Source organism: Populus nigra, chromosome 6, assembly GCF_951802175.1.
Source record: "Populus nigra chromosome 6, ddPopNigr1.1, whole genome shotgun sequence".
Lineage (NCBI taxonomy): Eukaryota > Viridiplantae > Streptophyta > Magnoliopsida > Malpighiales > Salicaceae > Populus > Populus nigra.
Window position 1 is genome coordinate 11,936,713 of NC_084857.1, and position 15,785 is coordinate 11,952,497.

The window sequence follows — 15,785 nt, forward strand, 5'->3', positions numbered from 1 at the left end:
AGAGCTTGGGACCAAGAGGTTTGCTTCCTCTGTGGTCTCAGGTTCGAGCCTTGTGGTTGCTCATATGATGGCCACTGGAGACTTACATGGTCGTTAACTTCAGGGCCCGTGGGATTAGTTGAGGTGTACGCAAGCTAGCCCGGACACCCCCGTTAAACTAAAAAAAAAAAAACATGGTCAATAATAGTATTGTATATTTTTATACGGCAGCACATTCATTGAAATTAGTAATCTTAAGAGTCGGACTTGGTAGCCAAGAAATTAAGTTTGCTTATTTTCTTGATTTTTTAGGTTTAAATCTTAGGATTAGTAATTAAAAAATTATTAAATTTCTTCAACAACAAGCTACGTACTCACTTCTTCTTCTTCTTCTTTCTATTTACACATCAAGCAAATTCATGTCACCCACGTTATACACCACCATTTCAGTATTAACACATACTTTAGCATCATTTTAATCACAGATTAATTAAACTTGTATCAAACAAATATTTCATCAATATTCTCAATCATATTTAATGTTAATGTTTTAGTTGATTCTTTTCTTGTGGTTGTCGTAGCTTGTGGCTTATAAACATACATGTTGGAGTAGAACGGAGTGTACCGAGTGAATGCTACTCCCTTCTTTTCTTCTCTCTTTCCTTTCTATTAATAAATCAAGCGAATTCATGTCACCCAAGTTATAATACACCATCGTTTCAGTATTAACACAGACTTTAGCATCAATTTAATCACAGACTAATTAAACTTACATTAGACAATTTTATCAATCTCAATCATATTAATTAAATTGTTAATGTTTTAATTGATTTTTTTTTCTTGTGGTTGCTGTAGTTTGTAGTTCATAAACAGATATATGAGTAGAGTGGAGCATATCAAGTGAAGCGGGTGTAAAATTTAATTTTTTATTTTGTTGTTGAGAATAATTAATAGATTGAGGGCACGGTACGTGGCCTGAGATCTATTTTGCTCTCAAGGACGGGACGGGACGGTACTATTAATTAATATTTAGTCATATGGTCCGGGAACAAAAATCCAGGAAACTTGCACTCCATAATTCTATATCTTATTCACAAGTGGGTTTCGTTTCTATATATAAATTATCTTAGACGTACTGGATATATAATTAATATGCCGACCACTAGTTAATGTGACGCTACATGCCACCAACTTCACAAAACTTGGTGGAATTTTATGAGTTACTTTTTCCTTCTTTGCTTAGCGTGTGAGACAGGAAGACTTCACATATTTATCACAAGTCTTTGTTTAATCTCAACAACTATATAGTCAATGTGATAATTATATCTGAAGACGCTACTTGCCGAGTCGAGTTGAAAACTAGTCATTCTTAAATATCTTCTCCGAGGGTTTTTGTTTTCCATTAAATTCCACCTCTGTTGTTGTTCTGCCTTTGTCATCATATGTAAATATCTCTTAGATATACTTTTGCACAATTACAATTTTTAGTGCATTAGTTGCACCGTACATTTTCGATATTCATCTTCAAACTACATATGATGAGATATAATATCCGCCTAATTCCTAAGTTCTCATCCTTTCTCTTCTGAAATTTTAGCTTTAGGTCTCCTATCGAAAATCCTATGAGTTAGTGTGTTTGGCAGTGGTTAATGGGGCTAGAAATTGTAGTTAATAAAATTAATTTTCTTTGTTTCGTTCTTGTTGAAGTGGAGAATTATAGGAGGGTATATAATAATTACCCTGTAAAATTGGTGATTTGAAGGGTAAAGTTTACATTCAGCGACTAAGATTTAGCTTCCCAGTCTTTCCGACTCTTTCCTTATTTTTGTCTCAAAAGCACATCCAATTTTTATCTCCCTCCGATCACCACTAATATTTAAATTATTTTCTCTGGTTACTTTTTTCATTAAGCCCAATTATTTTATTGGAGAACAATCCAAAGCCTCCCAACTCCTTTTATTTTATTTTATTCACATGGGATATTTATTTCAGTTTGTGCGTATCTCTACTAACCCCTATGAGTCTTGAAGTTAATAACCAGATAAATCTTCAGTAACCATTAATATTAACAATCACAAGATTTAAACTTGAGATGGAATGAAAAACAAACCCTTTAGTAGCATGTAATTAATGTGATGGAATTTAGTGAATAATGTAATTAATTTCCTTCATTGTAAATTAAAATGCCTTGATTGAAAAAATTCATGAATTTCAGCTTTACTCAAACTGGTTTTAAATTAGTAGAAATGTTGGTTAATTTGACTTGAATCCAAACCCATTAAAAGAATTTTTTTTTTTAAATGTCATCTTAACTAAATTGATTAGTTTGAATTGTCTTGATATCGCACAAGTTGATTCAATATAATCCAAATTATTTTATTAGCCAATACCTCAATTGAACCTGACATTAGAGATATAGCCATTACAGTTCATCGAACAAAATTTTGTGAGAGAATGTCATTCATGAGTTGTGAGAAATATTAGAGATAGCAACTAGCAAGCCAGCACAATATAATTTTTTTTAATAAACCGATATATATATATTGGAATAAAAATAGAGGGCAAGAATCCCACTAAACACCAACTTGACCACACGATAATAAATAAACATCGGACCCGATCAGTGCTACAACAGGATTGCACAAAGAAACGTGAAAACATATAGCTAGAACCATTACATTAATTATAACACCAATTTCAATAATGTTATATTTCTACACCAAAAGAGATGTGAAAATAACATTTTTATTTCATGTTAATAATTACTACTGCATTCGGATAATAACATATTGCCGATTGAAATAATAATAACGATGGACGATGACCTTTTTTCCGAGATGATATTGTTTTTAATAAACAAGTGGTGCCACTCTGGGCACACGAACTGGAAAGTCATCAATCTCATCCATCCAAGGATTCTTCTCTTTGGCCGGATCGATAGCTCTTATAGCACGCCACACGGCACTGTTGCACTTAAATCCTGAACCAAAACCTATTTGCCAAATTCTGTCCCCCTTCTTGATCCTTCCCTTGGCCTCGGAGTACGCCAATTCATACCACAAAGAACTGCTAGAGGTATTTCCAAACCTATAAAGTGTCATTCTTGATGGCTCCATATGCCATTCAGTGAGCTCAAGATTTTTCTCAAGCTCATCCAACACACCTCTTCCTCCCGCGTGGATGCAGAAGTGCTCAAATGCCAACTTGAAATCAGGAATATATGGTTTTATCTTCATCTTGAAGATTTTTTTGGCAACTAAGGTTACAAAGAAAAGAAGTTGTTCGGAGACTGGAAGAACTAATGGGCCCAGAGTGGTTATATTCGTTTTAAGGGCTTCTCCAGCTATAGCCATTAGGTCTTTTGAGAGAGAGACCCCAACTCTTTGGGTGTCAAGATCCTCTCGTTGCAAGACACAGTTGAAGGACTTATCATCTGCACCCTTATGTGTACGTACAGTACAGATAAGTTGATACTTTGAGCGACGGCGATCAAATGTCCGGTTGGATAGGAGGACTGCGGCTGCTCCCATACGGAAGAGGCAGTTGGTGACAAGCATCGATCGGTCATTGCCAAAATACCAGTTGCGAGAAATGTTCTCGGTGCTCACCACTAGGGCATAGGAGTTGGGATGCACCTGGTACAGTGAAGTGTCAATCCTTGTAATTATTATTACTTTTATTATATAAAGGAAATATTTAAACCCGAGGCCTTTTGACACGTAGATTTGAAATATGTACAAACTTATGCTTAATTTTAAGAATATCATACATATGTGCAAATCATGCTATATATCAACCGTACCGTCGTCAAATCATTCAAATTAAATTGCTAAATCCGGAAGTGGCACCTTAAAAACCGTAAAAGTTTGCCATTTGAAGTAACAAACCTGTAAAAGGTCTTTGGCAAGATCAATAGAAATAAGTCCTGCACTGCAGCCCATACCACCAAGATTATAGCTCAAAATGTTCCCTCTAAGCTTGTAGTGATTCACAACTCTAGCTGAGAGAGACGGCGTGGGATTGAACAAACTGCTATTCACCACAAGTATTCCTATGTCTCTAGGCTTCACCCTTGTTTTGGCCAAGAGATCATCAATTGCTCCGAACATCACCATCTCTGATTCCCTCAAGGATTCAGCCATGGACTGGTCTGGCGGGACACGCATCAAGCCTGTTGGAGCGTAGGTCATTTCACCATAGCCTGATTTCTCTAGGATTTTCTTTTGAAAAGCTAAGCTTTGCTCTGTGAAAATCGCGGACGCTGCAGATAACTGCATGAAGAGTTCTCTAGATGCTATATTAGCTGGTCCGGGCTTGTAACATGAAAAATCCACCAAGTAAACTTTTCTTGGACAGCTCATGAAGTAGAGTGTAGCAGTAAAAACAATTGAGGTTGAGGAAAGAACTACTGTCACAAAATTGAATTTGAGTTGATTCCAAAGCTCATCAACTGTGAATGTTGAAAGATGAGCAAAAATCACGCAAAGTACTGGCATGAGCATGAGGTACGTGGCATTGGAAACCAAGTAGTGGTAACCAAGTTTCACATATTTGAGCTTAACAGATAAAAAGAAGTTTGGTAAGTTGTTTTTCTTCCTCTCGGGTAGCGGTTGAGACAACACAGATTTGTTTTCCAGGTTTTGTTTCTTCTCATCTGCCATATTCTACCAGTACCAATGAAGTTCAATTGGCAACACCTCAATTCAGTGATCAAAGTTCAAACCTTCGGTGTCTTTTATATACGAGTGGTGTGCTCGTACTGCATTTTTATTTTATTTTTTTTACAGAGTTACAAAACTTTGCCAACCGGATAGATTAATGTAGGAAATTCAAAATCGGTTCAGGTTACTAGTTGAATTAACCAAGATTTTGACCGATAAAACTCATTTAATTATATATGATAGGATTTTAATAATTCAGGTGATCCGGTTCAAACTGAACCAAGTTAATAACCCAAAAAAAAGCACTCAACACTTCCACGAGATTATAGGAGTGTTAACTATTGCAGGTTGCCGTGCTTTTAAAAAAAATTATTTTTTTTATTTTAAATTAAATTAATCTTATGTTTTTAAAGGGTTTTAATATGTTGGTATTAAAAATAAATTTTAAAAAATATATAATTTTAATATGTTTTCAAATAAAAAATACTTTAAAAAAATCATTAAAATTTAAATCTACCTATTATTTTAATGATGACGCAATCAGTAATAACAAAACAATTATCCTTCATATTTTCAACAATCTGCGAAGAAACTCGAACTAATTAACCCTTTGAGTGAAAGGGACAGGGGAGGGGTATTTTTTTTGTTTTGTTTTTTGGTAATGAGTGTTCTGTTGAGTTTAGCTCGGGGAATAAAAGATGCACGACAAGCAGATGAATGGGAAATTAAACTTAAGCTAGGCTGAAACGATTTCATCACAAGCCTTTTTTCAACCTGGGGGACAAAACCACGTCGTCCATCGTCCACTTTTCTTTTCTTTCAATAAATTTGTCCTGGTAAGTTTGTTTCTTGGACATGCCTAGGACTGCCAATTCATTCAAAGACTTTGGTAGTTCTTCACTGCCGACAACAGGCTTGCCGAATAAATCGATCATTATTTATTCTACCCGCATGGCCCAGTCCTGCTGTGGCTGGGTCCTGGTACCAGTAAGGGGGACTGTTTCAGCTGTAACGTGCAAATATTACCTAAAATTATTTTATATTAAAATCACTTTGGACCCTCTTACTAGTTATCTAGATACAGATTACTTGGACTGTAATAATATAATGATGGAGTTGTTCTTACTTTTAAAAAAACACCTTGTTAAGCTTAAGCATGTAATGGAGGGTAGAATTGTTTTTTTCATTAGATGTATTTGATATTAAAAGAATAATTAGAAATAAAATAATCAGTTCGGATTTTACCAGGGCATGGTAAGGTTATCAAGCCCTTGGTGTTAGGGTATGGTATTACTATCAGACACCTGATATTGAGATTAGACTTGACATTAAAGCTTAACCCATTTAAACTTAAGGTTAGACAAATTTAATATTATTATTATTATTATTAAAAATATTATTATTTTTATTATAATTAATATTATTTTTATTATAATTAATATTATTAATATAATAATTAATAAATTTGAAAAAATATTATTAATATTGAAAAGCAACTGTAGATTTTATTTGATGGGTAAAATTAAAAATTATTATTATTATCACTAATAAATTTGAAAAAAAATCTTATTACTATTAAAGAAAAAACATAAATTGGATTTGAAGGGATTAAAAACTATAAGAATTTGGGTTAGACGAGTTTAATATAACTATTATTATCATTAATAAATTTGAAAAAAAATATTATTACTATCAAAGAAAAACCATAAATTTTATTTAAAGAGATTAAAAACTATAAAAACTTGGGTCAAATAAGGTTAATATTATTATTAATATTACAAATATTATTATATTCATTAATATTATTAAAATTTAAAAAATATAATATTATTATAAAAAAAAACATGGGGCTGAAAAGGCCTAAGTTGTTCGGGCTCTTGGGTTTGGCGTTGTAACCTGCCCAAAGTTCTTGGGTCTGGCCTTGCAAATCGACCCAGGGCTCTTGGATAAGGTGTTCGGGCCACAGCTTTTGGGTCTAGCATCCGAATCTAAGGCTCTTGGGAATGACGTTTAAGAGGGATCCAAAGCTTTCGGGTCAGACGTTTAAGAGGGGCCCAAAGCTCTTGCTTTTAGCGTTGCAGTTAGACCCACTTAAACTTGGGTCAGACAAGTTTAATAATATTATTTGTATTATAATAATTATTATTTTTATTATAACTAATGTTATTAATATGATAATTAATAATTTTGAAAAAATATTATTAATATTGAAAAACAACTATAGATTTGATTTGAAATGTAAAATTATTATTATTATTATTATTATTATTAAATTTGAAATAAAATATTATTAATATTAAAGAAAAACCATAAATTTGATTTAAATGAATTAAAAACTATAAGAACTTGGGCTAAGTAAGTTTAATATTATTATTAATATTAAAAATATTATTATTTGTATTATAAATATTACTATTGATATTATAATTAATATTATAAAAATTACTTATGGGTCCAGGGTTGTCGCCAGACCCAATGCTCTTGCTAGTCCTGCACCCAAAGCTCTTGGGTCTGCCGGTGCAGCTAGGTCCAAATCCAATTCTATTGGGTATGATGTTGCGCACAGTTAGACTCAAGGCTCTTGGGTCTTAGTTTTTTTATATATTTTTTATGCTAAAAAATATTGGCTCGCAACGTAGCGCGGGCTACCTAACTAGTACAAAGCTCAAAGGCATCAGCTTTTTACATTAGCTAAAATATTGTGCACTATTTCATAATCTGCTGTGGATTAGAACAATGTAACTTTTGAAAATTTTCACTTTAATCTCTGAACTTTTATTTTACGTGATTTGGATTTTTGGAGCCTAAATTAGCCTTCGATTGTATTTTTATAGGAAGGAGGATTGAATTGAAAGCTAAAGGACTTAAGTGAAAATCTCAGGTAGAATTGGGAGAGAGTTGAAAGTTTCATTGAAACATTCATTTTAATCCCCAATATTTTTTTGGTATAAAGTGACTGGTGCCTTATATTTCAAAATAATACATTTTGATACATAACTTCATTTTTCTTTTTTTTTTCAGTCTTTTTTTGTTAAGAGGAGAGAGAGGGAGTCCTCGAATTTCGGTTTAGAGAGAGACAGTAGCTATTGGGGAAGATTTTGATCACTAAAATAGTTGATTTTTATGTCAGAAGGTTTCATATGACGAAGGGACCATTTAGATATTTGTTTTTACCTTCAAAACACCTAAAACAACAAATCTGAGCTCGAGAAGAATTTTTATTTCGAGTGGATTTTGTAGTGGTTTTTTTGTTACAATGGATTGGTTTAACAAGGTCTCTATGGTGTTTTTTAGGTAGGAATGGGCAAAAAAACAATAAAACTGATTAAACTGAGAAAACTAAAAAAAATAATTGATAAAACTGAACCGTGAAAAAAACTGATTAGAATTTTTAAAAAACCAACTAGTTTGATTTGGTTTTATAAGTCTGAAACTAAAAAAACTAAGCCGAACCCAAACCAAAAATTGAGCCAAATCAAAAACAACTGAGTCAAATCGAAAAAACAGAGCTAAACCAAACTAAAACCGGTCGGTTTGAACCGGTTTTTGTTCTAAAATAACCGAACGGAACTGAAACGATCGGTTTGAACCGGTTTCAGTATTTAAAAAAACCGGTTTGGTTACTTTTTTGATAAAAATTGAACTGAATTGAAAATAATCACCCCTATTTCTAGGTGTTTTGGGTAAAAAATAGGTTGAAAATGAGATTTTTGGGTGAAAAAACAATGAACCTTGTTTTTCCCGACACTACAGTGGCCGTATTCTAAGATGAAATAAGCGACGCATCATTTTTTTTTGAAATATTTGGGGCGGACGACGCATTGTCCACCCCATTAAACTTTAAAAAATGGCATGCGCTTAGGCCTGACATTGGAGGCCGTTGGTTCATTAGGCCTGGTGTCGGGCCTAGCTTACCAAACCTACAAGCTTTTGGCCTAGTTTATATATATATATATATATATATATATATATATATATATATATATATATATACTTTTTTTGTTTTTTTTAAATAATGCATCATTTGTGTATACTTTTCCAAATAAATTTTTTGGTTTATGTTTTAATTAGATTGTGATTATTTTTAAATGATATTGGGTGTATTTAGTTTTTAGAGAGTTGAATATGATTCATCTTTAGTTTTTTCTTAATTTTATATAGATTGTTTTTAATATTGATTTTTTATAAGATTTTTCATATATGCAGCTTTGCAGTATTCTTTTTTTATATATTGTTCAATAAATTTTATATGTGTCGGTTTTTATTACAAATTTTATTTGTTTTTCTATTACAAACTTATTTTGATAGAGGAATTTATTAAACATGACCAAGTAAATTGCCCGTGTTGTGATGTGAGATATCTTGATCTTTATTTTTCGCTTGGTTTTCTCAATTCATCTTTTTTTATTGTTGATGATTTTTTTTTCATTAATTTACACAATGTTTATTAGGTTGTTTATATATATATATATATATATATATATATATATATATATATATATATGCCACCTTTTGTTTTGAGTTGTTCAAACAATGCCTATGTTAGATTGATCTCTCTTTACATTTTATAATTTGATTCTTATATGAAATTCGAGACAGTTTATGCAAGTTTTATGCATGTTACTTATTCATTGCTTGAAAGCAAATCATATACCTTTTTAATGCTATCAGCTCTTGATTGCATACTTAGAAAACATTTTTTTTCAATTGTCTCATAATTAAAAGCAGTGCATGTTTCTAAAAGTAACCCGCAACAACACGCAAACAATCTATTTAGTATAATCTAAACCGTGTGGGAAAAATAATATGCAAGTCCACGGTGTTTTTCCCTCTTTTTTCATATATATATATAAAGCATGCGGGGTAAACATTATACAGCCGCATTGTTCGCCCCCTCATCCATAGATGACATTATTTACTTTTTTTTAGGTTTGGTATAAATTTGAGGGGGGAAAATATTACACTCGATTGAGTTTATGATCCGGGTTCACCCTATATAAATTAAAGCGTGTGTTGTGAACACTATACAGACACACTGTTCACCCCCTCGCGTTTTACTATGGACGACACTAGTCATTGTTTTTTTTAAAGGTTTTTCTATAAATTTAAGGGGAAAATGTGTGAGATAAATATTGTGCAGCCGCAATGTTCATCCCCTTATGTTTTACCATTGACAACATTGTTCACTTTTTTTAAGGTTTTCCATAAATGTAAGGGGAAAAAACCGATCGAGTTCATGATTCGGGTTCACCCCACAAGTTTTACTATGGACGACACTATTTACTCTTTTTTTTTGTTGAAGAAAAACTATTTTCTTTTTTTCTTTTTATTTTTTAAATTAATATTAATCTTAATTTTAATTTTAATTTTATTTAGATTAATATCTCTTCTCTCTTTTATGTTATTTAGAAATCCTATTTGAAATGATAATTATTTTTTAATTATACATTTAATTTTTGATGAGGTTTTTATGATTAATCTATATATTTTTTAATCTTTTGTATAAATGAACTTTATTTCTGAAAATAAAAAGAAAATTATTTTCAAATAATATTTATAATATTTACAACTTTACATATTATTTATTTTCTTTTTTTTATTCAACCAATTTAATATGTGTGTTTATTTTTATTATCGTTTGATTGGATAAAAAAATTATTTTAATTAATAAATTTAGCAAACACAATCGCCTAAATGTCACATCTTGCAAAATTAAATATTTTGATCTATACATATTTTTTGATTTTTCCAGTTTTTATATTTAGTCATCTTTTATGTTTTTTTTTCACTTTTTAATATACACAGTTCTCAATTTATTTGATTGTATATATATATATATATAAATATTTTGATTTTCACTTAGAATTTTTTTAAAATAAAAAACATGTTGAAAAAGTCTATAAATTTTTTCATTGAGAAAAAATAAATCTAAACTACTGTAAATGCAGGCCAAATATCTAGTATATATTAATGCATGTAATTTCTTCTCTAGAAGAGTTAAAAGGATTTTTTTTTCAAGAAGTGTTATTTTTCACGAGCGTATTTTATTTTTATCTTAATTGTCTTTTTTTTAAAATTGACTAAAGATAAGGTGATAAATTAATATTTTTAACTCAGTTAAGTGTTGAGTTGAAATATATGTAGGTCCGCCGAGCTACCAAATTTATTTTTTTTTTACTGAACAAAGCACCGAGTCCATGCTTTTTTTTTACTCCTAGAATCTTAAATTCTATAATTAGACCATAAGTTAAAGATATTTTACTAATAAGTAAAATAACAAGTCATAAATATTTTACTTATATTTTAACACCTTCCATTGAAAAAAAAGAGAGTCATATGTGTTATAAAAAGGACCATGAAAATCCTTCCAGAGAAGTTTCAATTTTTTCCGGACTCCCTATTACATATTTATCATTGGAATTCGTTTCTAAAATAAAATTTTACTTTATATCCAACGATACTTACTTAAGTATTAAAAATCTTTAAATTTATCAAAAAAAGTTTTTTACAAGGATTAAATATTAGCTACAAGTTTTAATTAAAAAAAATTAATCAGATAACCAGAACTAAAAAAATTCATCAATTATTTAATATATAAACCTTGACCCACAATCTCATGATGAATATTTGAACCCCATCAGAAATCATTTTTAAGAAATATTGTGCGTGGGCACCAAAAATTCATTTGTACTAGTGTGGTTGGGTACTTAAAGGTTTTTACTGTTAAAATGACTCAATTTTCTTATACGTGAAGACAATCGTACAAAATAAAATTTTGAGTTTTGGAGTTCGGTTACAAGTAAATTAATCCCAAAAGCATTCTATATAATATATTTAATTTTAAGTGGTATTTTGCTGTTTTATCAATTGGTTCGAAGCTAGATATTTGAAGTTTCAATGATATATTACGGACCAAAAGCTAGGTTTGAATGAAAATATTATAATTATTTAAAATACTTTACTTTATAATATTCACAAAAGATATATGAAATCATGTTATAAAAATATTGTAATTTTTTCTTGAATTCAAACCTAAAAATATGAAGTAAAAAATAAACTGGTTTACCACCTAAACCAATACGTGAAAGATAGCTTTTTTGTTTATTTTTTCAAATGTCCATGAGTGAATATATCATTCTTTGTCAAGGATCGGGCTCTCCTCATATTTAAGAGTAACACAATCATATTAGAAAATTTAAAATTATTATTTTTTTAAATTAATGATTTAAATTTCATTTCACTAGCTTAATGTGCGGTTGCTAATGATTTATAAATTAATGATTTATACCACTTAGGTAATCTTGATGTTGTGCATTTGTATCCTTAGACTATCGACATTAATTTAATTTACAAATGCCTATGTGGTTGAACGATCCCTTTGAGCTCTAATATTGAAAAATCTATTTTCTTGTACCTAACCTCTATTTTGTTTTACAAGGCATGTTGCTTTCCTTCCCCAAATGCCCTCTTTATAGTTTAAGATGGGCTCATGCTGTCTAAGGCCCATAATGATTAGGTTTAGATAGTACTTGAATCTTTTAAGATGGGCTCATGCTGTCTAAGGCCCATAATGAGATATGCTAAATACTTTCAAATTTGAATTCACTCTCCAGGCAGCATGTGCATGCATACACACACTTGAGTAATCTTTAATATATCGTATTTTTAATACTCTTCCTCTTTTCTTGCTATTAACTGCCTGCGTTAGTGCTATTACATTCGATCAGGTATTATAATTTAAATTGAGTTTTGTAATTTATTTTTATTTATTTTTTATGATATAATTCTAGTTTCATGACTTGATTTATGAGTTTTATAGGTTAATCCAGTTTATTTAGTTTTTTTTGGTTATTTTTATAATTATTTTTTTTTAATTTTATCTTTTATTATTTTGATTGACTGAAAAATAACCTTTATAATTTGTTTTAATTTATTTTTTATAAAATTATCTCAGTTTCGTTACTTGAGTGAAAGAAAGTTATCTCAGTTTCATTATTTGAGTGAAAGGTTTGATAGGTTATATTAAGTTGATTTGGAGTTTCTTTTATTTCTTTTTAAATTAATTTTTTTTTCTAGTTTTATACAAATTATCATTTTAACCAAATTGATTAGTCTGAATAGACTTCAATATAATCCAAATTATTTTCTAAGCCAATACCTCAATTGAACCAGACATTACTATCAAAAAAAAAAGAAAAAGAGAAGAGATATAGCCATTACATTTTATCGAACAAAATTTTGTGAGAGAATATCATTCATGAAGGAGTTGTCAGAAATATTAGAGATAACAACTAGCAAGCCAGCACAATATATTTATTTTTTTTATAAACCGATATATATATTGGAATAAAAATAGAGGGCAAGAATCCCACTAAACACCAACTTGACCACACGATAATAAATAAACATCGGACCCGATCAGTGCTCCCAAGAAACGTGAAAATATATAGCTAGAACCATTACATTATAACACCAATTTCAATAATGTTATATTTCTACACCAAAAGAGATGTGAAAATAACATTTTTATTTCATGTTAATAATTACTTCTGCATTCGGATAATAACATAATTTGCCGATTGAAATAATAATAAAGATGGACGATGACATTTTTTTCCGAGATGACGTTTTTAATAAACAAGAGGTGCCACTCCGGGCACACGAACTGGAAAGTCATCAATCTCATCCATCCAAGGATTCTTCTCTTTGGCCGGGTCGATAGCTCTTATAGCACGCCACACGGCACTGTTGCACTTAAATCCTGAACCAAAACCTATTTGCCAAATTCTGTCCCCCTTCTTGATCCTTCCCTTGGCCTCGGAGTACGCCAATTCATACCACAAAGAACTGCTAGAGGTATTTCCAAACCTATAAAGAGTCATTCTTGATGGCTCCATATGCCATTCAGTGAGCTCAAGATCTTTCTCAAGCTCATCTAACACACCTCTTCCTCCCGCGTGGATGCAGAAGTGCTCAAATGCCAACTTGAAATCAGGAATATATGGTTTTATCTTCATCTTGAAGATTTTTATGGCAACTAAGGTTACAAAGAATAGAAGTTGCTCGGAGACTGGAAGAACTAATGGGCCCAGAGTGGTTATATTCGTTTCAAGGGCTTCTCCAGCTATTGCCATTAGGTCTTTTGAGAGAGAGACGCCAACTCTTTGGGTGTCAAGATCCTCTCGTTGCAAGACACAGTTGAAGGACTTATCATCTGCACCCTTATGTGTACGTACAGTACGGATAAGTTGATACTTTGAGCGACGGCGATCAAATGCCCGGTTGGATAGGAGGACTGCGGCTGCTCCCATACGGAAGAGGCAGTTGGTGACAAGCATCGATCGGTCATTGCCGAAATACCAGTTGCGAGTAATGTTCTCGGTGCTCACCACTAGGGCATAGGAGTTGGGATGCACCTGGTACAATGAAGTGTCATCAATCCTTGTAATTATTATTACTTTTATTATATAAAGGAAATATTTAAACCCGAGGCCTTTTGACACGTGGATTTGAAATATGTACAAACTGATGCTTAATTTTAAGAATATCATACATATGTGCAAATCATGCTATATATCAACCGTACCGTCGTCAAATCATTCAAATTAAATTGCTAAATCCGGAAGTGGCACCTTAAAAACCGTAAAAGTTTGCCATTTGAAGTAACAAACCTGTAAAAGGTCTTTGGCAAGATCAATAGAAATAAGTCCTGCACTGCAGCCCATACCACCAAGATTATAGCTCAAAATGTTCCCTCTAAGCTTGTAGTGATTCACAACTCTAGCTGAGAGAGACGGCGTGGGATTGAACAAACTGCTATTCACCACAAGTATTCCTATGTCTCTAGGCTTCACCCTTGTTTTGGCCAAGAGATCATCAATTGCTCCGAACATCACCATCTCTGATTCCCTCCAGGATTCAGCCATGGACTGGTCTGGCGGGACACGCATCAAGCCTTTTGGAGCGTAGGTCATTTCACCATAGCCTGATTTCTCTAGGATTTTCTTTTGAAAAGCTAAGCTTTGCTCTGTGAAAACCGCGGACGCTGCAGATAACTGCATGAAGAGTTCTCTAGATGCTATATGAGCTGGTCCGGGCTTGTAACATGAAAAATCCACCAAGTAAACTTTTCTTGGACGGCTCATGAAGTAGAGTGTAGCAGTAAAAACAATTGAGGTTGAGGAAAGAACTACTGTCACAAAATTGAATTTGAGTTGATTCCAAAGCTCATCAACTGTGAATGTTGAAAGATGAGCAAAAATCACGCAAAGTACTGGCATGAGCATGAGGTACGTGGCATTGGAAACCAAGTAGTGGTAACCAAGTTTCACATATTTGAGCTTAACAGATAAAAAGAAGTTTGGTAAGTTGTTTTTCTTCCTCTCGGGTAGCGGTTGAGACAACACAGATTTGTTTTCCAGGTTTTGTTTCTTCTCATCTGCCATATTCTACCAGTACCAATGAAGTTCAATTGGCAACACCTCAATTCAGTGATCAAAGTTCAAACCTTCGGTGTCTTTTATATACGAGTGGTGTGCTCGTACTGCATTTTTATTTTATTTTTTTTACAGAGTTACAAAACTTTGCCAACCGGATAGATTAATGTAGGAAATTCAAAATCGGTTCAGGTTACTAGTTGAATTAACCAAGATTTTGACCGATAAAACTCATTTAATTATATATGATAGGATTTTAATAATTCAGGTGATCCGGTTCAAACTGAACCAAGTTAATAACCCAAAAAAAAGCACTCAACACTTCCACGAGATTATAGGAGTGTTAACTATTGCAGGTTGCCGTGTTTTTTTAAAAAAATATTTTTTTTATTTTAAATTAAATTAATTTTATGTTTTTAAAGGGTTTTAATATGTTAGTATTAAAAATAAATTTAAAAAATATATATAATTTTAATATATTTTCAAATAAAAAATACTTTGAAAAAATCATTAACACAATTTAAATCTACCTATTTTAATGATGACGCAATCAGTCGTCACAAAGAATTATCCTTCATATTTTCAACAATCTGTGAAGAAACTCGAACTAACCCTCCGAGTGAAAGAGACAGGGGAGGGGTATTTTTTTTTTTTTTTTTTTTTTGTGGTAATGAGTGTTCTGTTGAGTTTAGCTCGGGGAATAAAAGAT

At 31.7% G+C, this 15,785-nt stretch overlaps 2 protein-coding genes across 2 annotated transcripts; both read right to left on the reverse strand.

Annotated features, from left to right (window-relative positions):
- Positions 1-2,553: 2,553 nt before the first annotated feature.
- LOC133698013 (3-ketoacyl-CoA synthase 11-like) lies at positions 2,554-4,666 on the reverse strand. The gene is made up of 2 exons (XM_062120872.1): positions 3,867-4,666; positions 2,554-3,614 (listed from the first exon to the last, which is right to left on the reverse strand). Exons 1-2 carry the CDS (start codon positions 4,638-4,640, stop codon positions 2,829-2,831), a joined length of 1,560 nt encoding a protein of 519 aa, XP_061976856.1. The 5' UTR covers positions 4,641-4,666; the 3' UTR covers positions 2,554-2,828.
- An 8,604-nt stretch (positions 4,667-13,270) lies between these two features.
- Positions 13,271-15,110, reverse strand: LOC133695815 (3-ketoacyl-CoA synthase 11-like). Its single transcript, XM_062117766.1, has 2 exons — positions 14,312-15,110; positions 13,271-14,056 (listed from the first exon to the last, which is right to left on the reverse strand). The coding sequence occupies exons 1-2, from the start codon at positions 15,083-15,085 to the stop codon at positions 13,271-13,273; spliced, it is 1,560 nt and encodes a 519-aa protein (XP_061973750.1). The 5' UTR covers positions 15,086-15,110.
- Between the last annotated feature and the right edge of the window lie 675 nt (positions 15,111-15,785).